General features: G+C 36.8%; 3 protein-coding genes and 1 long non-coding RNA gene across 5 annotated transcripts; 3 read left to right on the top strand and 1 right to left on the bottom strand.

The window, feature by feature from the left end:
* Positions 1 to 47: 47 nt before the first annotated feature.
* LOC116209515 (ER membrane protein complex subunit 3) lies at positions 48 to 2,604 on the bottom strand. The gene is made up of 8 exons (XM_031543169.1): positions 2,356 to 2,604; positions 2,157 to 2,250; positions 1,523 to 1,642; positions 1,384 to 1,432; positions 1,123 to 1,222; positions 953 to 1,014; positions 697 to 755; positions 48 to 500 (listed from the first exon to the last, which is right to left on the bottom strand). Exons 1-8 carry the CDS (start codon positions 2,505 to 2,507, stop codon positions 396 to 398), a joined length of 741 nt encoding a protein of 246 aa, XP_031399029.1. The 5' UTR covers positions 2,508 to 2,604; the 3' UTR covers positions 48 to 395.
* Positions 2,605 to 3,605: 1,001 nt separating this feature from the next.
* On the top strand, positions 3,606 to 5,524 carry LOC116207338. Its single transcript, XM_031540247.1, has 5 exons — positions 3,606 to 4,053; positions 4,163 to 4,274; positions 4,425 to 4,506; positions 4,601 to 4,652; positions 5,231 to 5,524. The coding sequence occupies exons 1-5, from the start codon at positions 3,673 to 3,675 to the stop codon at positions 5,363 to 5,365; spliced, it is 762 nt and encodes a 253-aa protein (XP_031396107.1). The 5' UTR covers positions 3,606 to 3,672; the 3' UTR covers positions 5,366 to 5,524.
* A 12,622-nt stretch (positions 5,525 to 18,146) lies between these two features.
* LOC116209468 (rho GDP-dissociation inhibitor 1-like) lies at positions 18,147 to 21,575 on the top strand. Its single transcript, XM_031543112.1, has 5 exons — positions 18,147 to 19,176; positions 19,458 to 19,524; positions 20,062 to 20,280; positions 20,588 to 20,712; positions 21,215 to 21,575. The coding sequence occupies exons 1-5, from the start codon at positions 18,907 to 18,909 to the stop codon at positions 21,284 to 21,286; spliced, it is 753 nt and encodes a 250-aa protein (XP_031398972.1). The 5' UTR covers positions 18,147 to 18,906; the 3' UTR covers positions 21,287 to 21,575.
* Positions 21,576 to 22,181: 606 nt separating this feature from the next.
* LOC116208658 lies at positions 22,182 to 23,350 on the top strand. 2 transcript variants are annotated; one of them, XR_004157108.1, is made up of 2 exons: positions 22,182 to 22,554; positions 22,967 to 23,350. It is a non-coding gene; the product is annotated as an uncharacterized LOC116208658 (long non-coding RNA). The 2 variants fall into 2 exon arrangements; XR_004157107.1 differs by having other exon boundaries at positions 22,926 to 23,350.
* Positions 23,351 to 23,711: the final 361 nt, after the last annotated feature.

Below are 23,711 nucleotides of genomic sequence, written 5' to 3'. Positions count from 1 at the left end.
TCGCACCCAAAGTTCCTCACAAAACCTGTCCTTCGAAATAATTAAAATGACATGTCATCACTTCCTGCCCCGCGTATAAACTCAAATGATTGACGAAAAGGTCAAATTCACATTACACTGCAGCAATGAGGAATAGGTCTGGCAATAAAAAGAAAAGAGAGGCCCAATAATTTATAGCTCAGACACTCTTCTACAACATTTGAGACAGTGGAGTAATTTCTTTGTTAATTTCTCAAAATTTAGATTGAAAAGCTTAGAAAAGATTATAGATATCAGTTTCCCATGCTCCTCTAACAATTCTTCGAACCACTGTGAATGCCCCGGCTGATAAAAATCTGCTACATCCATATGAGACTGGTCTAATGAAGGGTAAACCACGATTGCTTTGGTACTGCTCAGTGGACAAGCTTCCGCAGTACTGACTCCGCTCGTTGCTCGAATTTTGGCAAGGCCCAATCATGTTGAACAATGTCAAGACCATCCTTCTCGGCACCCAAGCTCTAGCAAAGGAACAAGAGCATCATAGATTCGGGACGAATGCCACCCCATGTATAAGTATGTACATGCAACATAAGCAGACATGGAGAGATTGCCACTCAAGTAAATCATGTGCATGAAAAGTTATCGTTTTCTTGACCGCGTCTTTAATGAAACATCCATCATTGAAGGGATCAAGAGTTCTTTAGAGGTTTCTACCTTTGTGGGATCAACGCCAAAGCCGCTCATTTGCATCATACGCTGTGTATCGTCAGTAGCTGCGACATATGTAATGATATTAAATGAAGAGGTAACAAGATGAAGAAAAGACTGAACAAGATGTTTGGAGAAACAAATGCACAAGACCATAGCAAATCACAAATTAACATCAGCGTGCTTCTCATAATTAAAAATAAATAATAATAATAATAATAATAAAAGAAAAAAGAAAAATCCCGGAATGCTTCATACTAACCATTTTCTTCTCCCAGAATGAGACTAAATAAACCTCTCAACCCAAAAAGATTGAGGAAGTACCTGATAAAGTGAAATGTAAAGTCAAGAATCAGAGATCATGAAAGAAATGCATAAAATGTAGCTTTTCGTCTAAAAGAAAATAGTCCTTGTCACAAAATTCAAACATACCACGAGCGACTGCTGACATAACTAACATCGACAGTGCTTAAATCAATGCCATTCTGCAACATTGACCTGAACCTCTGAGTAAGCGGAAACGGGATTTTAGCTACCAAAAGAAATAAGAGTCACTTCAGTAATAGAATATCATAAAACTGATATATAAAACATCACAATAAGGCATCATGGATTAAACAGTAAAATAGCTAATCACAATTACAATAATTTTAATAGGAGAATATGGTGAACAGAGATGGGGGAGGCGAGAACCTGCAACAAATCCCGAAAAGAAGAAGTTGACCCAGGCAAAAGTCAGAGTCTGGAAACAAAGGAAGCATTAAGACAATTGCATATTGAGCTGACCAATGCATAACGAACTAACTAATCAGCTGATATCAATTTGCAGTACCTGTGGAATGATCATGGAGAGGTTCTTTTTCATCATATCCATAGCCATATTTGGGTCAGAGAACATTTGGGCTTGTGCATTCTGAGATTGACCCTTTGGCACAAAGAGTAGCCCATTCTCCTGCCAGTTCAACAAAACACTAGAGTAAGGCTGCAAAACTAATCTCCTAATCGATGAGAAAAGCTACCAAAAAACCAGAAATTCACCCCATTAAAGCCCATAGCAACCAAAATTCATATTAATCAAAGAAGAACAAAAGCTTCACGTAAATGAAAACACTGCCAGTTTTGGGTATTCAACTAGATAATCCCAATAACTAAAAAGTCAATATCAGCTCCAAGACATGTACTTTATACGTGTAGTATTGTTGGTGAAGGTTGTTATAGCCATGAAAGAAATATATTCCCAGTACTGATAAAGCACTACGCGAATGCAATTTCAATCACCGTATCATCTGCTAATTAAATTTCTTTCATGAACAGTGGAAATAACCATCGACTCAACAGGTCGATGATTGAAGCTCAGTTTGTCTCAATTACTGCTTTGGCACCGAATCTACTGCAAGTTCATACAACAATTGACGATTCTGCTATTAAGGAAAGCAGGGACAAAGGACAGGGACAGGAAAGCAGACCTCGTTGCTGTAATAGAACCTGCGAGCACGAAACGACTTGGCAGGGATGAAATTAGCAGCCGCCCGCAAGTTCCTCGCCCGAACAATCACTTGCCTGTAAACGAGAAACAAAACCGAAATCAAACACATCAAAATTCGGAATTGTAAGCTCGAACAGGTACTATGAGCAGTTAAGGAGCGATCGAAGCCGAAGACTGACCCTTCCTTGACGATCTTAACGTCGGGGACTTGAGAGGATCGCATCAGCTTACTGACGAAGTAGCGGAGAATCCCGATGAGGACCATCACCACCGACAACGGTATCAACACCCAGTCTCTGATCGCCGTGTCCAACACTAGCTCCTCCGCCATTGTTGTCGATAGTACCGGAGCTTCTCTCTCTCTCTCTCTCTCTCTCTCTCTCTCTAGGGATTGCTTGCCTTTCTATTGATGAATCAAAATCATCGATCTGAATCAGGCGAGCAAGACGATGAAAAGGACATGGCGTAAGGGTGAATAAGACCAACGATGGAGGGCAATAATGTCTTTCCGTCAAACAGCCGCTTCCTCCCAATGGGCTCTGAAGTAATAACTGGGCCGAGCTAACGAAAGTCAAGACGGCACACGGCCCGCTCACTAAAATATAATTTTAGGTGTTTCATCTAAAGAAAGTAGAGTAAATTAGCAATTTCGTCCCTGAGATAGTCAATTTGCATCAATCGGGTCCCTGGCATGAAACCTGCATCAAAGTAGTCCTATCAACATCAATTTGGTCCATTGAAACATCAATTTAGTCCCTTAGAACATCAATTTAGTCCATGAGCATCAATTGGTCCCTTACAATATCAATTTGATCCTTTTGTAATATCAATTTGGTCCCTTATAATATCAATAAGGTCCCTAATTTACATCAATAGGGGACGAAATTTATGTTTCAGGGGAATGATTTGATGTTACGAAATGACCAAATTGATATTATAAGGGACCAAATTGATGTCATAAAGGACTATATTGATGCAGATTTCATGCAAAGGACATGATTGATACAAATCGACTATCTCAAGGACGAAATTGCTAGTTTACTCAAGAAAGTAAATTTTTTTTCTCTTTCGGGTGAAGACTAATATTAATTTTTTAAACTAAAAAATAAGTTTGTATGTATTCTGTGGGGTGAAAATTATTATGAATATGATATGATAATTACAATAATAATAAAGTCTCAGTAGGAAAAAAAAAAGGCTTGAGGATTGTATGTGAACCGATTGTGATACGCAAGGCGAGTCGATTGGCTAAAAGTTTTTATGATCCAGCACTCATCGGGAATATAACGGGCAAACATTTTTGCGGTTTCAAGAAATGTAAAGGAATATCCTTAGCTTGTCAAATGAAGCATCTCATGGCCCAGTTCTTTTCTTACATATATTCCCTATGACTATGTATATATTTATTTAATGAGAGGCACTCTTCTTTTATATATGTTGTGTATATCATCTATGCATCTTTCATATCTTAATTGAACTTCCAAAGCATTCATTTCATGATGATTTTGCTTTCCTTCTCTCCCAAAACCAAAGCTTTGGTCTCAATTCCATTAATCCCCTCTCATCTTCTCAATGCTCAGGAAAAACATACAAATTATTTTCAAACCTTCCGCCCTACCTTTCCATTGAGGTCACAGATTCCGACTCGGTTCATTTCGATGAACAGGAAGGGCTTGTTTATAGAGAAATGCCGCAAGGATGATTCGCCGACACATACTGAGGAAGAGGAAGACAATAATGGAGCTCTTCAAGCCGTCCTCAAGCTCTACGACTCAATAAAGAACAGAAACATTATGGAACTGTCTGAAGTTTTCGGGGATGATTGTCAATGTGGCTGCAATTTTATCCCGTTCTTCCGATCATTCCGAGGGAAGAAGGTACGTAATATGGCATAACTATATCCATGGGATACTAAGAGCTCGATCATAGTTAAGAAACTATATAATTGCATATCAAATAGCTAAATTTGTGCATGTTTTTTGGCAGCAAGTTTTGGCCTTTTTCTCTTACTTGATGAGAAGTTTAGGAAGCAACATAGAGTTTGTAGTTCAACCCACCCTGCAAGATGGTATGAACGTGGGAGTTTCTTGGAGATTAGGTAAGGTATCCATGCATGCATACATACGTCATACATGTATAATTTTCTATTTGGGATCTTTAAATAAAAAGGCCACCAATGATGTAAATTATATATATCTGTATGCTTGGAATTTTAATGCTGAAAAGGATTGGTGAAATTGCTGGGCAGAGTGGAACAAGAAAAGAGTGCCTCTTGGAAAGGGTTTCAGCTTCCACATATGTCAAGTATACCAAGGAAAGGTTTTGATAAGGTCAGCATCTCGGATTTCCGTCTTCTTGAAATTGGTTTGATCTTCTTTTCCTTCAGCCATCCATGTGATGGTACGGATATGTTAAATGGTTCAGCAACGTGGAGATGTTCATGGAATCACTACTCCGTACAGAAGAAATTGTACTGGTAATCTTTAATAATTCCAGCTCTCTCTCTCTCTATCCCTTTTTGTCTTTATGCTGAATATAGTAACTTTTGAGGAATGAGTGTTAGTACAGTGGTATAAGGTGATTCAAAATTAAGGGGTCTTGAATTTGATTTTTATGGGGACATACATTCCCTTTTATTTTGCTTTATTCATTGTATTAGACTATTAGCCTCTCTTATTATGATCAAGAAAAATGAAAAAAAATTAACAATCGGTTTTTTTTTTGTTTTGATTTATTTCGGCAGAAATTGGTGACTTCCAATTGGGTATAAAACATTTTATTAAATTTATCTAAAAACCTTCTTTTGAAGATTGTTTTTTATATTTATTTGAGATAGAATTTTTTTTTTCCAAGAAAATATCAATATTTACATGAGAATCTATAAGTTTGTTTCATTTTTTAATATTAGAATTTATGATTATTATGACCGAATAATCAAAAAGATGCTCGAGTCAAGAATATCAAAAAAATAGCTTATGTGGGTACTTCCTCGTTGCACTTCTCAATTTTTGTATATTATAATTGATATAGTAATTTTTCCTTTTGCCTGGGCAGAAATTGGTGGCTTCTATGATAAGGCTAATGGAGAAAAAAAGTTCCTTTGTATTTGTAGAGGGTAAAATATCAAAGCGGGCTATATACAGTCTACTTGCTTTGCTTTTAGGGGCTTCTCTTCTGTTCTTTTCATAGTTCAGATCATATATTTTTGTAGTACTGCATGGCAGGATTAAGCCTTTCTCATCCTCCCTCTCCATTCAAGTTCTCTATCTTTCCTGCGTCCACAATGTGTACATTTATATAGATGATATCCGTATATAAAGGGCTCGATCCCGCCTCCTAGTTCTTTGATGAGGAAAGACACATGTATAATACCATCAATCAATAGGGTTCACTCTCAATAAGAGAATAAGAACGTACGTATCAAACGGCATTAGACTCCGGCTTGGCTGTTTATGAGGAAGCCCCTTTTAGAGGATGAATGCTTAGATAATCATGATCCCATCATCAGCATAAACACTATTTGATATGTTTTGACGCATTAATTGCTCGGAAAATTCTAATACGATACTGTGTTACCGTGACATACACTCCCCACCATTGGTTGCCACAGTACCCAACTAACCCCACGTGTGTCCAACACGGGACAACCGTGTGTCACAGTGACACTGTGTCACTGTAGCGGCTTCGGCACTGTTCAAAGTCAAAGGGCAGTCAAATCAAGTAAAAGTAGGCATCCCTTTTCAAAGAAATCCTAAGAATGCTAGCCAGATAAATAGATTGAAGGAGTCAAAGATGAGACATGAAGAATCCAATAAATATGTGAGCGAGACCATCACACTTATTAGTGCAGATTTAAAGAAGAATTTACAATCAAAAGAAGGTGTAGCGTAATGGTGTACGCCATCGCCTGTTGACCTAGATGTCGCAGGGTCAATATTTTGAGGGACTACTCGTGCCATTTTATTAGTTATTTATGATTTTTCTTTCATTGTACTGTACTTTAGGCCTCCTTTGTAATTGAAAAGAAGAATCTATATCTATCTATATTATTATATTAGTAAAATTAACTTTTTTGGTAGTTTATTAGTAAAATTAAATTGAAATGCAATAATTGCCCTTAAATTAATGCATTTAAAAAGTATAAAAGATAAATATTATTATCAAAAGAGGGTATGTGTAGCACAGTGGCATACTCTTTGGCCTGGTAACTATGAGTTTCCAGATTTGATATTCGGTGAGGTTACCCATGTTTTTTTATTAGTTATTAGAATTTCTATTTTATTATATTAGGCCCGTAGACCTCCTTATAAACAAAAAAATAAATAAACATTATTTTAAAATTTAAACAATAATATAATTCGAAAATACTGAATAAAAATAATATAATTTCAAAACATTGGAATATTAATACAAAATATAATACATTTTTTTAACGAAAGTAAGCAAAAATGAATCATTAAAGTTAATAAAAATTTTAAAATTTTACCAAAAATATATATAATATTAAAAAATGAAATATATGAATAAAATGTTTGGAAAAAATAAAATAAAACAAAACTATATTGGATACTTTAATTTTGTTAGATTAACTTGCATTTTATATACAAAATTGATGATCATGTTAGAAAATTGAAATTAATAATATCTATAACTTATTATATTGAACTTTATAAATGCTTAAATACAATACAAAATACATAAATATATATAATTAAAATAAGCATGTGCATTGCACGGGACAATGAGTTGCAAAATTATTATTGAATCGTAAAACTTACTCTACTTGTAATTAAAAATTACTCAAATTTTTACACAAAAAGTTATTCTACTTTATTAAAAAAATTATTGCGAATCACATTTAGTAATGAAAAATATTAGTATTCTAAATAAGAAATTGATCTTTTTAAATGTGATTATTTCAAATAACATAATAATTAATATATGAAATAACCCTTGCAAAGCACGGGATAAAGCACTAGTATTTTAAGTAAAGGGGGTGTAATGCCATTATACACGCCCTTCTTTAGGAACTAAGAGATTTCAAGTCCGATTCTAACCAGTGAGACTACCAATTTCCATTTATTTAGTATTTAGAATATTTATATTTTCTTGTGTTAGACTCTTGGGACTCTTTTGTGATCGAAAAAAAAATGAAAGAATAGTTTTGGTGGAGTTCTTGAGATCATGAATCTTAGATTTTCCATCCAAAGGTGGTCAAGGGGTGGAGATGTAATTACAACATGCATAAGGCAAAATTTTCTCAGCGTGCACTATGGTATCCAGAAGGTCAATGGGTCTTAACTAATTCAGTCGAGCCGAGTCAGCCAAATAAGGAGCAAAGCTCTCACAGTGTGAATTTTCTTCATGCACATAACTCAAATTCGAAATGTTGTTTAAGATGAATAATCGTTGAACAACTTCAATCTATGTTGGTTGCAGAAGGAAAATTTTAGCTAACCACTGGACATCAAACAAATACAACAATCAATTCACTTGAGAAAACTCAAGGTGTGCATGTCGATTGTAGAATGCACTTATTCAAAAAGCATTACCATCTTTCGACAACTCTGACAATCCAATGCAATGGATCAAAGTCCCATTCTATAAAGCAATAGCTCTCGAACCTTATCCTACCATCCAGAAACTGAATTTGTGCTCCGACTTTTTAGACCACAGGATCCCGTTAACTAATATATAGGAGCATCTAGGCAAAACTTGCACCTGAATTATCGCACGCTCAATGTTCACATGCTATAGGCAGCACAATATTGAGATATTGAGAAATAATTAAAACCATCGATCGATACCCTCGTTTCCAAATCTCCAAGAAAACATCCCCCAGCTATATGGTAACCTAGCCAGGCTTCAACCTTTTTGCCTTGTAGATTATCAGGCTTATCTGAGCAGCATTAGGCAACTTTGACGCAAATACAATATAAGTAGGTGGTCATGACAATTGCAATTTTCTCAGCCATGTTCAATCTTCTCATGTAGTCATCCCCTGTCCTGGATCTGTACGTACCAAAGCAATCTTTTCTAATTTTTGCCCCACTAAACATATATAGTACAATATTCATATATGTTTTGTTATAGAAATTATCGATCTACTTAGGCATGAATGTTCTGTATTTCGCGTTTGACCAATACTTTTCGGCGGGCATTGTTTGGTTTTTAAATTATAATCCAACTTTACTCAACTCCACTCTATCCTCCTCCAAATTTAATAATATAATAATTATTTCCATTTTTAATAATATATTTTATTTTGTATATTATATGTTATCTTGGTAAAGTTTTAATCATTCTATAACTTTAATGGTTTACAATTAATTACTTTTGATAAAAAAAAGGTATTGTCTTTTCCAATTAATATTTCATTATTTTTTAATTATATTATTATTTTAAATTTTTTTAAAAATAGTACTTTTTTGTGGCATTAATTAAAACATATTTATTGTTCTCACAAGTCAATTTTACTATATATATAGATAATAATTTTTTTAATTATAAATATTTTAAAAGATAAATTTTATAATTAAGAGTAATCATATATTTATCAATTATTAATTTAAAAATTTTAACAGCAACCTTCAATAAATTTTTATTATTTTTCTGTACAAAATTTGGAATATATTTAAATAATTTAATAATAATAATTTAGCAACTGATTATCTTATTTAATAGGGTAAATTGTACCGGTGGTACAAAAAGTTTTATAAATGTCACAATATGGTGTAATTTTTTTTGCTACCGATTAATACACAATCTTTCAAAGTTGTTTCCGTATAGTTCATCCCGTCATCTCGCGATTGATGCCGTCAGCTCGATGCTGACGTGGCTTATTATGTGTCAGCACTTTCCTGAAGAGACACAAACACTAAACTAATGTGGTTGGGGCGGGAAAATATGGGTGCTAATGAGGACTGGAATTAAAAAAAATTAAAAGACAAAACCATAAAAAGGCTCCAAAACCAGTGAAATCAAAATCGAATTTCAGAGTTTACCATTTTGATGAACTCACAGAAGGTTCTCCTATTATGCAAATGTGGAGATGCTGGTACAATGAGGACATCATGGACGGAGGCAAACTCAGGCCGACAATTCCTCGGCTATGGATCCAAGATGAAGGGCCATCATTGTTGGGCTGAAGTAGTGAGACCAAGAAGGAGATGTAATGGTTATGATGCGATCGTTGTAATGGTTGGGAGAAACCCTCACACTGATCAAATCTTGCAAAGGAAATGGCAATGTCGTTTTTTTGTGAAAGCTGGCTCTGAGTTCATTTTTTTCCCTTTCTGAAAACTCACATGCTCAGGAACAAAGCTATACACCGAGACATGGAAAAAGGATGACTATTATCTATTTTTGGTTGAACGTATAATGATGGTGCAAACTTTTATGAAATTGTAACTTAACAATCCATAATGTTTTACATAAGTAACTTAATGATGCAAAATGTTTCTTTAAGTAACTTAAGGGTTCACAATGAGATCAAATTAGAGGCAAATTGTGACAGCTGAGGACTAGCTCAGTAAACCATTAAAGGGAAAGTAAATTTGCCTCCAAAACAACAACATGCTCTCAAATAGAGATTACACATATGAGCAAAAAGGGCAACTGGCCAATTAGGCTAGTAAACAACACAAAAGTTAACGCATCCATTGTTTGAGGTCAGACACAACCCAAAATGAAAACATAAATAACCAATAGTGTTTAGGGCTGGCCACAAAATAAAAGCAAAACATCAAGACAACCACTATTATGATTCCAACCAACTGTCAAAATATACTAAAATAACTAGAATTACTAGTACTAGTGCATATCTATGTTATTGGTTGCTTTAATTGTCATCGGGTGATGCAGGCTAGCTTAAAAGACCAGATCCATACCCATGTTTAGAATATCTTCTCCTTCTTGTAGTTTGTTGCTGACTCATAGATCTCGGAGTAGTTGCACCAGTTCTGCCTCCCTTTCCTCTCCCTTTCCCTATCCCTCTCCCTTTCTATATCCCTGTGCTACTCCCATTGGATGTTGAAGCAGATGCAGCAGGTGGCTGGGAGCTTTTAATGAACTCTGATTGTGGCACTGTACATGGGGCAAAGGGTTTAGGTGCAACCTAAGTATCCAAAAAACTCATCAATTGATCTACATAATATCCTTGATTTCAGTATGTGTAATTGATAAATATCCCTGTGTATGATTTGTCATAATAAATTATGATCTCATTGGAATGCTATCTGGCATGAGTATAGTGTTATCGGGGGTGGGGGAGAACACTATTAGTTGCTCTCATCCTTTTTGCCTATAATTGCAACTTAGCATTCAATGTGTAATAGAAATGTGGAGCACCAATGTAAAGCACAAACTAGTGGATAACATAAACTTGCTCTGCTAGTATTGTCTTCAGTGACAGGCACTTCATCATGTTGTGGGTTAAAAGAACCAACTTCAACACTTGTAGCACTGCCTCTTTTCTTACAGGTCCACTTGTTATGGCCCTAGCCATTACAGTTACGGCACTTGTTGATAATGCATCATTTATTTCCCATAATTTGAGTACCATCTTTCTCGGCTCTTATGTTATGCGCATCAGCACCATTTTTCCTGATAATTTTGGTTCTACCCCTTTTGGGCCTTAATAGGAGGAGGTTTCATGAGGTAGGGTGGGGGTGTAGTAAACCAATAGGTTCATAGTTATCTATATTCATTAATGGATATATGATTGACCCATATGATGATTTAAATTGATCAACAATGTAGCTCTTATGAATGAAATCCTCAGGTTTTTTCCTTTCTTCCAAAAGACATGAAATGCATGTTGACAAGGGATACCAAATAGCCGCCACCTCTTACAACTGTAAGATTTTCTCCTAGATCTACTAAATATAGTTTTTCACCAATAGATACACTATACTTTTGAGCACCAAACTCTATTGGCCAACAACAAGAAGCAAGTGACTTTTATTCTTCAAGCTCTTTCAAGGTCTTTAGACAATACTTCCTGTATACTTCTCAGCTGTTTTCCTTTTAGGGACGATCCTCTTCATCAGTTGCGTTCTAATAGTCTTCAATAAGGAAAGAATAGGCTTATCCCTTGCTTCTAAAATCCACCTACAGAAGAAAGGAAATGAATTAAGTATCAACACACACTTTTAAGTTATTAGTTATGTTTTTCACTTATATGCTTAAATATATCAGTTACTTGTTGAAGAATTCACAATGGTTGTTCAACATGACATGCCACTTTGAGTACGATCTAAAATGAGACTTAGACCACTATGATGGGTCCTTATCTTGGAACCACTGCCAAGCCTTTTTAACCTATCTCTTCAACACTTCCATGGTTCTAAAGAATTTAGCTGGGTAAGCGACTTTAGCAGCTGCCCAGAAAAGATCTTTAAGCTATTTGCCTTTCTTGATAGTCTGTATTGTGCATAAGTTCTTCCATAGATGGTGTGTGCAAAACCTTTTCTCCGTGTTAGGAAACAAGTCCTGAAGGGATTGTACCAGTTCCTAAATAATAGAGGAAGAAAAAAGCAGTTAAAGCAACTAACAATATGGCCTAATAACTATGCATTCATCTACATATAAATGAACTCAGAGTTTTACCTTTTTCTGGTCTCCCATGGAGATCCAAGGTCTAGAATTCTGAATATTCAAGTCTTGAGCTAGATTTCTTAAAAACCAAGATCATGTTTCTCCACATTCAATATCCACCACTCCATATGCCATATGATAGATGCAATCATTTGCATCAATCCCAACTGCTACAAGAAGTTGCTTCTCATATGTGCCTTTCAACCAACAACCATCCAACCCAATTAATGGTCTGCAACCACTTAAGAAACCCCTCTTGCAAGCATCAAGACATATATACATGTTTTGAAAAATCATCTGGTCTCACCTAATAGTAGACAGTGGTTCAAGGATTGGTCTTCTTAAGTTCTCTAGCATAGTCCCTAAACTTAGCATACTGTTTGATATAAGAGATCCTTAATATCTTCAGGGCATGGTTTCTTGCCCTCCACAGCTTCACTCGATTGCATTTCACCTTATAATCCTGGTCTAACTGATGGGTAAAGGACTTGTTTGACCATGTTGGGTCAGCTCTAGTGTGATTCTTATACTGTTGACTTAACCACTTATATGAGACAAAATAAGTTGGCATCTCCTTCTCACACGTATACTCACCTTAAAACTTCTTTATTTGAATGGCATCGTACTTTTTATTGAGTGATGTCCTTAGAATCCAGTGACAATTTTTGCACTTCGCATTCACTCTATTCTTGTGGTTTTTCTCAAAGACCACATTCACCTTATTCAATATAGCATAATATATGATTGCTTGCTTAGTGACCTTTGTAGCTGTAAATAACATACCTCTTTGAAATTTGGGATTTTTCACATCCCTTTTTGGCCCAAATTATGGTAGCCTTTGTCTAGTCCCATCTTCATCATCGAAATGTATGCTTTGGAAGCCATCATATTCATCACCATGGTCACCTGCCTCCTATGCGCCTTCCAGATCAGTGGGACCTTCAGCTTCTTCATGTTCTGCCTTTCCACATGTTGCTTTTTCATGTTTTGCCTCTATACCTTGTGCTTCATGATTTGCTTTATCAATTCTCTCATGTTGAATTCCTTTTGCCATTACAACATTAGCTTCAACATGTTCCACATCATCAGTAATATCACAATCACTATCATTGAAGTCACCGACAACATCTTCCACTAATTCTCTCTCAGTTCTTTCTTGCCCCTTCATAGCATTGGGAAGCTCATTAACAACATAGGTTACATTGGAGTTCACTGTTATAGAAGATGTAAGCTTATCAATCTCTTCCAAGTTAAGATCATCTCAATCAATATCTAAAAACACGTCAGTTCCCTAACATGCATCTCCAACAGTCCCACCAATATTTCTTGATGCCTCCACTCTATTTCCCCACCATTAACTTCTGCAGACCCAATAACAGGCTCAACTACAGCCTTAACATCTACTCTAAATGCCTCCAATGTGTCTTCCCCACTCCTATCCTCTATAGAAACAACCACAGGATCAGCCATAGAATCAACATCTCTAATATCCTCTATTCTCTCTTTTGCAGGCTCATCAACATCTCTGTTTGCCTCTATTCTATGCTCCTCATCCCTAATTTCATCAGCCAAACCTCCATCATCTGCATGCCAAGCAATAACAAGGGATCTTGTTCTGCTTTTAATGTTTCTAGGCCTTTGCACTGGCATGGAGAGGTTTTCATCATCCAACTCCTCGATCATAACATTAGTGGAAACTTTCCTTGCTATATCCTCTTTGATATACTCCTGTAGCAACTCTTGTGTTGATTTAGTAATAATGTATATATGCACATAATCCTCTTCCCTTAAAGCTTGATTTACCATCTTCAATGCATCCTTAACAATTTGAAGCTTCTTCAAACTATTCACCAAATTCTCCACATCAGTTATCCAAAAGTAATATGCAAATCCCTTTATTCCTAACTTCTTAACATGAGCATTAATCTTTAGTAGGGATATGCATTCAACATATACAAAATCCACAAAATATAGTTCACTCCCAACATAAACAGTATGTGTCCTACCATGTTCCAACTTGCCCCTATGATGACATTTGATTGTAAAATATCGAGAACCTTCAACTGTCAAAAACAAGTAAGAATCAAATCAATTATACTGCATAATGTCCTTCAAACATTTCATATACACTAGCAAGAAAAAAAAAAGGTTAGGACTTTCTCCAAATAAAAAATCCCGAAATTATTTCAAGTAAGATCGTTACTCTTAGTTTCACTTCATAAATGTGACAAGGGTTGTCCATGTCCTTTCTAAGGCCAAAATTTAAAGAGAGAACAAATCATCCACATAGATCGAAAGCAAATGGCTTACCATACAAGGGACCAACATCCCATTCATTTCGAAATCGACCTTCATCTTCGGGAACGAATGCCATGGCACTTGACAACCTTCACAATGCTCTTTGACCACCTTGAAATTTTGATCGCACTCAAAATCAGATTTTGAGATGTAAAAGAGAGAGCTTGGCCAGAGAGATGATGGGTTTTCTTCTTTCTCCCTCAACACTTTGTCTCAGTTCTCTATTCTTTCACTTAGTCGCCTTCGGGAACAAAGGGATTGCACTTAATAACCCTCACACTGGTATTTGATCACCCTAAAACCTTCAATCGCACTCAAAATCCGATTTTGAAATGTAAAAGAGAGAGCTTAGTGAGAGATACGATCGGTCTTCTCCTATCTCCCTCAGTGCTCTGTCTTAGTTCTCTGCTTTCTATCTTTGTCTGCTATATTTCAAGTTTTTTCTTTTATTTTTTTTATTCCTATCTTCGTCAGCACCCATATTTTCCCACCCTAGCCACATTAATTTTGTGTTTGTGCCACGCCAGGAAAGTGTTGACACGTAATAAGCCAAGTCAGCGTCGAGCTGACGGCATCACTCGCGAGATGACGGAATGAACTATACTAAAACAACTTTGAAAACTTGTGTACTATTTAGTAGCAAAAAAAACTTTTTGCACCATATTGTAACATTTACAAAATTTTTTGGATTACTAGTGCAATTTACCTCATTTAATATGGACAATAGATTGTATTTAATTGTTAATGCATATTTATTAGGTAATTTCAAATATCATATCAAAAATTTCTTTTTTTTTATCATTTTCTTGAAACAGATCTCATCACATCATTGTTACGAATACAAACATTTCTTTTTTTTTGGGATAAATGGTGCAACTTTCGTTAATAAAAGGAATATATACAAGGTTTACTACCACACATCCAAGAGCCCTCAATTTGCTATTTACAACAAAAGAGCAGATTGAGAATATTAATTCTTTTATATTTATGTCATAAGTTCATAATATCCTTTTCTTTAATTTGACCATAAATTTAAAAGATTATTGTTTTGTGGTTATATATCTGGAAATACATATATCATCACTTAATTATTCTTTTAGTATTTCTATCAGTTGCATTTTATGTATTCATTTTCAAACATTTATATCATTTCTCATGATACTTACTCATATTTTTAGAAAATAGATACATGTTTAAGAAAAATAAAAATTTTAGGTAATCAATTTCAAACTTTAAACAATAATATTTTATTAAGTTCGACTACTACTGACTATATTCCTATGCATTGTGATTTATTTAATGGCCTAAATATTAGATGAATTTAATGATATATATTTAGTGTAGAGATTTATTAGACAAACTTACTTTTTAAATGTTTTCTTTTGTGATAGCTGGTGCAACATGAGTTGATAGTCACTTTTATATTTGAATTTTCTATTTGTCAACACATTTGCCCTTGAATTATTTTTGCCGCAAAAAATGCCCAAACGTTATACTCTTGTACACCATATTTGTCCTTCCGTTAGATGACGTAATGAAAATATGACGTGGCAACCGGACGAAGTTGAAAATATATTATTTTACTTATAGTTTACCAAAACGATGTCCTTTTGGTGTTTTTCCCGAAAAAAGTTTCCGCTTTTTTCATGGGAAAACTGACTGGGGAAAGGAAGGGGGCTCCATCGGCCAGTGTGAGCCTTTCACCCTCAATCACCAGTGGCGCACACTACCATCTCAGGCGGCACATCGTCAGTGATCCTCCATCTCTGGTAATGCTTCCGCTGTCAGCTTCATCTAACACAACTTCTTCCTCCTTTGCCCCCTCTCGGCTCCGCTGTGAGCTTCATCGGCTTTCCGTCGTATATCTGAGGCTCCGTCCTACGTCAAAACGAAGTTATTCCTACATCGGAGGCCAAATTCATAATGATCAAATTGATATCATCCACAAACAACTAATTCCCAAACAAAAAGCTCCAAAATAAATCAAGAATTTATCAGCGACTTGTCTTGCAATTATCCACAAAGGATGCACGTTTTTCTCCAGAAAACCACCATTCAACAATTAAACACCGGATGAAAGTTTCTTCATTTATCCGACAGATAACTAACTTAGGTGAGTCAAAAGCCAATCCTCAGCTATACCGCTCGACGCATTGAGCTTCAACAAGGGCTTCAACCTCTCATCAACACAACATGCACCGATAACCTGCAAATGCCTGTAGCCACTACAGAACCCTGTCCTTGCGATTGCTCTACTGCAGTCGGAGCCTCGGTCAACCGCTCCACCGACCCAATCCCCCGCCGTGAGCTGACACTAGATCCAACCGTGAATGGAAGTTCTTCCAATTTTCCCGTGTCAGACTGATCAACGCGATCATCAATGAATTCTTGATTACCACCGTTGGCCGTGATAAAGCTCAATAAACAAACTCGAATTTTGCCGGTTAGCGACATGATCCTTTCTAACGAGGCCAAGAAACCCTAATTGGTTCCTTAGATCAAAAGGCAAGGGTTTCGAGAAAGAGAGAGAGGGAAGGGGGCAAACCAAGGAGGGCATCACCAGCCATGGCCCCCTCGGGCGAGGTCACTGGAGTACGGGACCTCGCTGAAGGGGGCGATGGCCAGCGGTGGGAGCCCTCCTCCAGTCTGCCTCCTTGGCCATGAACAGATAGGGACGAGAAGGGCCTGAATGTCAGTTTTCCAATGAGAAAAAAAAAGAAATGGAAAAAAAAATTAATTTTTGAAAAAATATAAAAATGATGCCGTTTTGGTAAACTATAATTAAAATAATATATTTTTAACGCCGTCCGATTGCCACGTCACATTTTCATTACGTGATTTAACGAAAGGACAAATGTGGTGTACGAAAGTTTAACATTTAGGCATTTTGGTGGAAATAATAATTTAGGGACAAATGTGGTGGCAAATTGAAAATTCAAGGATGATAGTGACTGTCAACTCGTGCATCATCCATTGATGAAGGGAATATATACAAAGTTTACAACCCAATTGTCATTTGATTATAGAACATGCATATGACTATTAATTTAATAGAGTTCTGGTCAGATTATATGCAAAATTTGATGCTTGACATGCTATAACGAGTATAGATTGAGTCATGAAATTGGAAATTCAAGCTGTGATTAAGTTTTCGGGCAAACTTAAAGAAGAGGGAATGTGTTTGAATTTCAAAGGCAAAAGCTTCCAACGAAACTATGTTTCAAATATGGGGTTTTTATAACTTCAAGATGGGGTGCCATAAATTTTCATTCATGGCATCAAACTCCAAGAAGTAAATAGGGGGCTAGCTCTTTAATATTGTGGATGTGGCTCAGTAACAAACAAATTTTCAAGCAAGTAGTGTTACCCACAATATAGGTAGTGGGATCACACGTACTTCTTTATTAGCCATATACGAGTTCTATTTTATTGTACTAAACTTAATGACCTCCTTTTTAATGAGTTTTATTTCATTGTACTAAATTCAATGACCTCTTTTTTAATAAAAAAAAATTGCTTGTCATTGTTAAGACACTCAAAATCTTGAAAATTTTACAGAAACACTTTAGTGCGAGCAACATGAATTAATTTCTAATGACATAATTTGGTAGTGGAATCTCCGAAGATTTTCACTACTTTGAAATATGTATATGAAATGCAAGAATATTGCAATTAGCATGTAAATCAATTCCCAAAATCATATTTCAGAAATCACTGTGTCATAACCAGTTTCATTGATATAAAAGAACGGAAAGATGATAGTTTTTTTTCTGTAAGAGAGAATGCATGTTTAAAATCACTGAACTACTCCTAATAAAAAAAAAAAAACCGAAATACTATACTAAATTTGGGTATCACGACGAGTGATTATTCCTGTTGGCAGGAAAATGCGACTGAAATGACCATTTTTCTTTTCCATTAACCGTCGTACTTCAGATTGTAAATTTCGACACGAATGCAGATTCGGACTTGCATGAATAATTTCTTTCCATTGCAATGCAAACTACAGATCTAGCATGGCGTAGCATAACCAATAAGAAGAGGAGGAAGAAGAAGAAGAAGAAGAAATGGGCAAGAAAGGAAAAGGAAAAGGTCAAAGGGTGAGAGGGCCGTGCCATGGAAAGGAAATTAAAGTATCCCAAAGACACAGGCAGAGGCTCATCTCCTCTGTTTCATGCGTGATTGTGTGCTGTTCTTCTCTCTCTCTCTCTCTCTGTTATTAGGAAGCGGCCATTGACAGAAAGAAATTCCCCTCTCCCGAGAATCTCTCGGAGTGGAGCCAAAACCCCCCAACCCACCCCCTTTTGGGAAGGAAGTGCCCCTCACGATCTCTCTCTCTCTCTCTCTCTGCTCTGTTTTTTTTTTTTTGGCTATCATTGGCTCAGAGTTTCGGATCACCACAGGACTATTTCCTCGTATTCTGAACCCCTCTTCTCTCTCTACATTTATCTTCTTCTCTCTTTGGCCCCCTTTTGTTCGTTTCCTTGTTGAAGGGTTATGCTTGTTGGGGCATTCTTAATTCTTTCCTGTTTACCTTTTTCTCGGATTCTCCCTCTTTGACCCAAAGTCTCAACCTTTCTCGACCCATTTTTATTCAGTTTTCTTGGGCTCCTCCCACTTTTTGTTCTTTCCTCATCGTCAATTCAACATTCAGAAACGGGGATAAATCTTAGTGGAGTAACTGTGGGGTTTTGATTTCATGTTTTTCTTGGCTGTCTCCTCCATAGGGCTTGTGTCAAATTGCATTCTTTCTTGGGGGATTGATCGGTTGAGTTTGGGGTTTCTTGAGCTGTGATTTCTCTGTCCTCCTGCCCCTGCCTTTTGATGCCCTGTTGATGTCTTTGGCCGTTGGAGTGGCTTCAAGTTCCAAAAGCATGGGATTTGATGAGGATAAGAATGCCGCTGAGGTCTCCGATAAGGGTCTGAAGACTCCACCAAATGAGGAAGAGAAGGTTGATGATGGCCATGACACTGAGGGGAAGATCATCAGAACCCCCAGCGAGAGCTCCATTGGTGCCACTGAGGATGATGAAGATGAGGACGAAGCCAAGAAGATCGACCTCGGCCCTCAGGTCACTCTCAAGGAACAGTTTGAAAAGGATAAGGTTTTGGCCCTTCCTCACCTCCCTTCCCTCCCTCATCAATCCTTGTCATTTTCATGGCAGTTCTGAAGCAATCAAATATGGGATGAGTTATAACTTGCTACTTAATTCGTAAAGAAATTATGTCATAATCATGACATATTTAAGCATCGATGTTAAGTCGGTTTGGAATAACGCCAATGGGTCAATCGTGCTAAACTCGTATTACGTCATCTTCGCATTATTATTATTGTCTGGGGGAAAAATTGGTTCATGATGATGATGATGGTCGGTGAAATTTCTAGGATGATGAGAGCCTGAGGAAGTGGAAGGAGCAGCTTCTTGGAAGCGTGGACTTTGAATCCATTGGAGGTAAGATTACCGCTTACCAATCCAAACATCAGCTAAAATGTTTGTTTCTTGATTTGAGTGTTAGGATCCATTTTGGAATAAGGAATTGTACGGTCACACCAAGCCTGCTGTGCACTAGCCAATGATGAGCTTTTTTCTTACAGAAATCCTTCAACAGTAGCCTTGATGAAAATGAACTTGCTATTCTATGGAATTTTGCCCGTTGGTTCATTAAATCTTCCATAGTAAAGTTACTGAACCCCATTACGCAAATTCCAGTTTCGGATCGGTTTACACATTAATATGATGTCACCCAGATTGAAAAACTCTTTGACACATCTCTGCAAACTTTAACTTTTGGCTTATTCTGATATTGCTTCGGACTTCGAGCCATCATCTTGATTGGTAGTTGATTCTGTTTCGATATGTTTTCTGAGTTAACTTGGAGGATTTGCGGTCTGCCTTTTCGATTCTTTGACATAGATAATGTCGTGTTTGATTCTATTCAAGTCTTCTGTTGGTGAATCTTATTGAGAACTTAATCATCTCCTACTGCAGAGTCTCTGGAACCGGAAGTCAAGATCTTGAGCCTAGCAATCAAATCCCCGGGCCGACCTGATATCCTTCTCTCAGTCCCTGAGAACGGGAAGCCAAAAGGCTCATGGTTCACACTGAAGGAAGGCAGTCGGTACAGCCTAAAGTTTGCCTTCCAGGTCAGCAACAACATCGTATCCGGTCTCAAATACACCAACACTGTCTGGAAATCTGGCATTAAAGGTAAACTCCTCTGTCTCTACTTCCTACATGATGTGTAACAGCCAGCAGGTGTTTCGGCTCTGTTTATGTTTGGAGCTCAGGTACTATGTCCCCCCCCCCCCCCCCCCCCCCCCCCCCCCCCCCCCCCCCCCCCTTAATTATTTGCATGGAACATCTTCACTTTTTTTTCATCCTTTAATTTGACCTTTCAAGAGACAGAAACTCAAAAGTTTTGACCTTTCTTTAACAACCTAAGAGTCTTCTTCCCGATCCCTTGGTAGGAAATTAGGATATTGTACTTTATATGGCATTTGTTGTTGTTCTGCAGTGGAGAACACGAAGGAGATGCTTGGAACTTTCAGCCCACAAGCAGAGGCTTACACACACGAAATGCCGGAGGAGACAACTCCATCTGGCCTTTTTGCTAGAGGCTCATACTCGGCCCGAACCAAGGTTCTTCATCCCAAAAACTTTTTCTTTTTCTTCACTTTTTGTCCACCTGATACAAATATGTTCCTACCATGCTGCTAAACGCTCGATAAATATTGGAATATCTGGACGTCAAAATGTAGTAACAAACATGATTATACAGTGTTTTTCGACCAACTGGCTTCTTTGGACCAGAAGGTTGTTTTAATGATAGGGCCAGTTGGTTTCAGAGAACTATGCTAGTTTTCAATTATTGTTTGTGAAAAATGTGTACAAATTTCGTTTTTGTACAGTTCTTTTAGAAAACCAGAAAAATTATTTCACACTTTTCTCGAAAAATGTGTCCTTCGAAGTACATCCAGACATACATACCTTATATTTTCATTCTTCCGAGAAAATTATATGGAAAAATTGCAACCATACATAACCTAGGTTCTCTTTGAGTATCGCATTAAACTGAATTTATTCACACTTTCTGGTTGATTTTCGACTTTAACTGACTTAATCCTCTCCTTCTCATTTTCAGTTTGTTGATGATGACAACAAGTGCTACTTGGAGATCAACTACATGTTCGATATTCGGAAAGACTGGCAGTAGATTGATTTTCAGATCCGAGAGGCATCAGAAAGAAATGAGAGGGAAAGGAGGAGAGGGCATCTCCCTTCCAAGTATTATGACATTCTGCTCTTGCTTGCCGTTCCACTCGATACTGATATGTTTCCATCGAACAGTGTAATTTTGTTATCTTCAATCAGTGTTTGGGATCTTCATCTAAACAGCTAAGATTGGATATCGGAAACTAATGGGTACTGAGGATAATAAGTTGGGATTAGAGATGCTGAATTTTTACACGTCCTTCGTTGATACTGAGAGTAGTTCTTCCTTACCTGATTCTGCGATGTTCTTCTATTCCTTGATACTAAGAGCTGCAAAACAACGATTATTTAATTTCTTCGAAAACTCTTCCCGACCCTTTGTTCGAATACCGCTTCTGACCAGTTACAATATGCAACATCAAGATTTTTTCGAGCATAACGCAAAGGTATGATGTAGGCATTCTGTCAGATTTCTTAAACATAATCGGCATTTCTTCTCAGTAACAATCACGCTAGACTTTGAATTATAAAATGTCGTCCTACTGCAATACTTCAACCCAATTAAGATCAGAGGAGACAGGATAGAATATAATAATAACGACCCATTTAAATTTCATTTTTTTGACCCCCATTTAGATTTCATCTTTGAAAATTCAATTTTTGACACACTTTGTTTTCTTAATTAACACGTCTCCAATAATTTAATATATTTTTTAAAAAGGTTTGGCCGAGGAAATCATCAGCCAAGCTCTGGTCTATGCCGATGCTTTAAAAACATCATCGACCAAGGCCTATTCATGAGTAAATAGCCCATTTCGTGCCTGAGAGTTGGACTGTGCATCAATTTGATCCTTTAGTTATTTTTTTTCTATCAATTGGGTCCTTGGTGTCATTAATTAGGTTTTGGGTTTCAATTAGGTCCTTGAGAGATCGATTAGGTCCCCCACGTTTAAGAGTTTACATCAAGTTAGGTTCAGACATCAAAACGGTCCATTTGTCCATTAATTCGTCTAATGTTAATGAAAAGGAATGTTTACATCAAATTGGTCCTTTTATTTTGTAACCCTCCATCCCATAGAACCTTTCGTCCTCTTTTTGAAGAGGGGAAACTCTCTCTCTCTCCCTCTCTTAGAAACTGAAGAGCGAGAGCCAAACGAGAAGTTTGTTCAGAGGAAATCCTCACGATCAGGGTGTACGATCAAGGTGTAGGGGTGTTCCAATCTCCTTCATCATCATGTAGTTTGATGAAAGGTTTGTGCGCAAGAGCAGGTACCTCCCCTATCTCTCTCTGACTTTGAGGTTGTGTTTTGGGAGTGGAGTAAATTGCAAAGGAGAGATTTTTAGATGTTGCAAGGATAATTTGTGTGGCTTTATTGAGTTTAATAAGTCTGCATTGGACATACGAACTGCTTCAATGAACTGTTAGTTAGATGCTAGGGTTTTCCTAATTGAGAGGTTTGTTGACTGGGACATGTGGAAGAAAGTTAGTGTGGTTCTTCATCAAGTTTCATGATGCCTTCAGTGAACCTTACTAGTGGATTTGCATTCAGGCCCCCCTCTAGTAGTTTAGGTCACCTCCTGTTAGACTTGCATTCATGTAACCCCCATGTTTGATCTGCATTCATGCCTCCTCCTATTAGACCTGCATTCAGGCTCTCTGGAGTGACAAACTTGAGTGCAGAAACTCTAAAGGCTGCTAGTAGTGGAACTTCTAAGAGATTTGCTACTTACTTGAATCAAATTGCTCCAAGGACTCCTCCTGCAACATGATTGAAGACTGAAGATGCAATTGATGGTTCTTGAAGTGCTAACTATGAATTTTTTGTGAAATTGTTAATGCAGATGATTATAACTCTGTTGGTTCCATTGATTAAGTTGATGTGGTATGAATTATTGACTGTATGTATTGTGAATGGATTTACTCATTTTGTGAATGACTGGATTAGTTATTGACTGGATATGGTACACACCTTAGAGGGATGCATACATTTTGTGAATGATAGAATTTGGTGTACGAATTGTTAACTCATTTTATGATGGTGTTTTTTCCTTTTGAGTTTGACTATACCATCTTTTTGATAATTATGTTTTCTTCTTATCTTTGTATGTTTACTTTTGTGATAGCAAAGTAATCTTATAGATCTTGCAAAAGTAATACAAAAATAATAAACTTTCATTAGCATACAATGAGTTACGTATTGATCATAGAAAGTACGAAATATATAAAACTTACAATGAGTTACATATTCATCATAGAAACTACCAAATATAGACGTGCAACATCAAATGGCCACAAATTAACAAGAACAGTTGTACTTGCTAATAGCAAATCCAATTACCATCAATATAATCACAAAGACAAGGATTAAGCGTGTCATTTCCAACTTCTTCAATCGATCTTCAGCTTCAGATTAACCACTTTATCA

The sequence above is a fragment of the Punica granatum genome, chromosome 5 (assembly GCF_007655135.1).
Source record: "Punica granatum isolate Tunisia-2019 chromosome 5, ASM765513v2, whole genome shotgun sequence".
Classification (NCBI taxonomy): Eukaryota; Viridiplantae; Streptophyta; class Magnoliopsida; order Myrtales; family Lythraceae; genus Punica; species Punica granatum.
The sequence above is the reverse complement of the archived record's forward strand: the minus strand, read 5'-3'. Positions and strand labels throughout refer to the sequence as shown.

Excerpts from the sequence above, each read along its gene's own strand:
- LOC116209515 (XM_031543169.1), bottom strand. The coding sequence starts at position 2,507 with ATGGCGGAGGAGCTAGTGTTGGACACGGCGATCAGAGACTGGGTGTTG. Across the intron at positions 1,015-1,122 it reads TATGTCAGCAGTCGCTCGTG|GTACTTCCTCAATCTTTTTG; the intron begins GTATGTTTGAAT and ends TCACTTTATCAG. Across the intron at positions 756-952 it reads CATTCTGGGAGAAGAAAATG|CTACTGACGATACACAGCGT; the intron begins GTTAGTATGAAG and ends CATATGTCGCAG.
- LOC116207338 (XM_031540247.1), top strand. The coding sequence starts at position 3,673 with ATGATGATTTTGCTTTCCTTCTCTCCCAAAACCAAAGCTTTGGTCTCA. Across the intron at positions 4,507-4,600 it reads CAAGGAAAGGTTTTGATAAG|CAACGTGGAGATGTTCATGG; the intron begins GTCAGCATCTCG and ends TAAATGGTTCAG. Across the intron at positions 4,653-5,230 it reads GTACAGAAGAAATTGTACTG|AAATTGGTGGCTTCTATGAT; the intron begins GTAATCTTTAAT and ends TTGCCTGGGCAG.
- LOC116209468 (XM_031543112.1), top strand. The coding sequence starts at position 18,907 with ATGTCTTTGGCCGTTGGAGTGGCTTCAAGTTCCAAAAGCATGGGATTT. Across the intron at positions 19,177-19,457 it reads AACAGTTTGAAAAGGATAAG|GATGATGAGAGCCTGAGGAA; the intron begins GTTTTGGCCCTT and ends TGAAATTTCTAG. Across the intron at positions 20,281-20,587 it reads CTGGAAATCTGGCATTAAAG|TGGAGAACACGAAGGAGATG; the intron begins GTAAACTCCTCT and ends GTTGTTCTGCAG.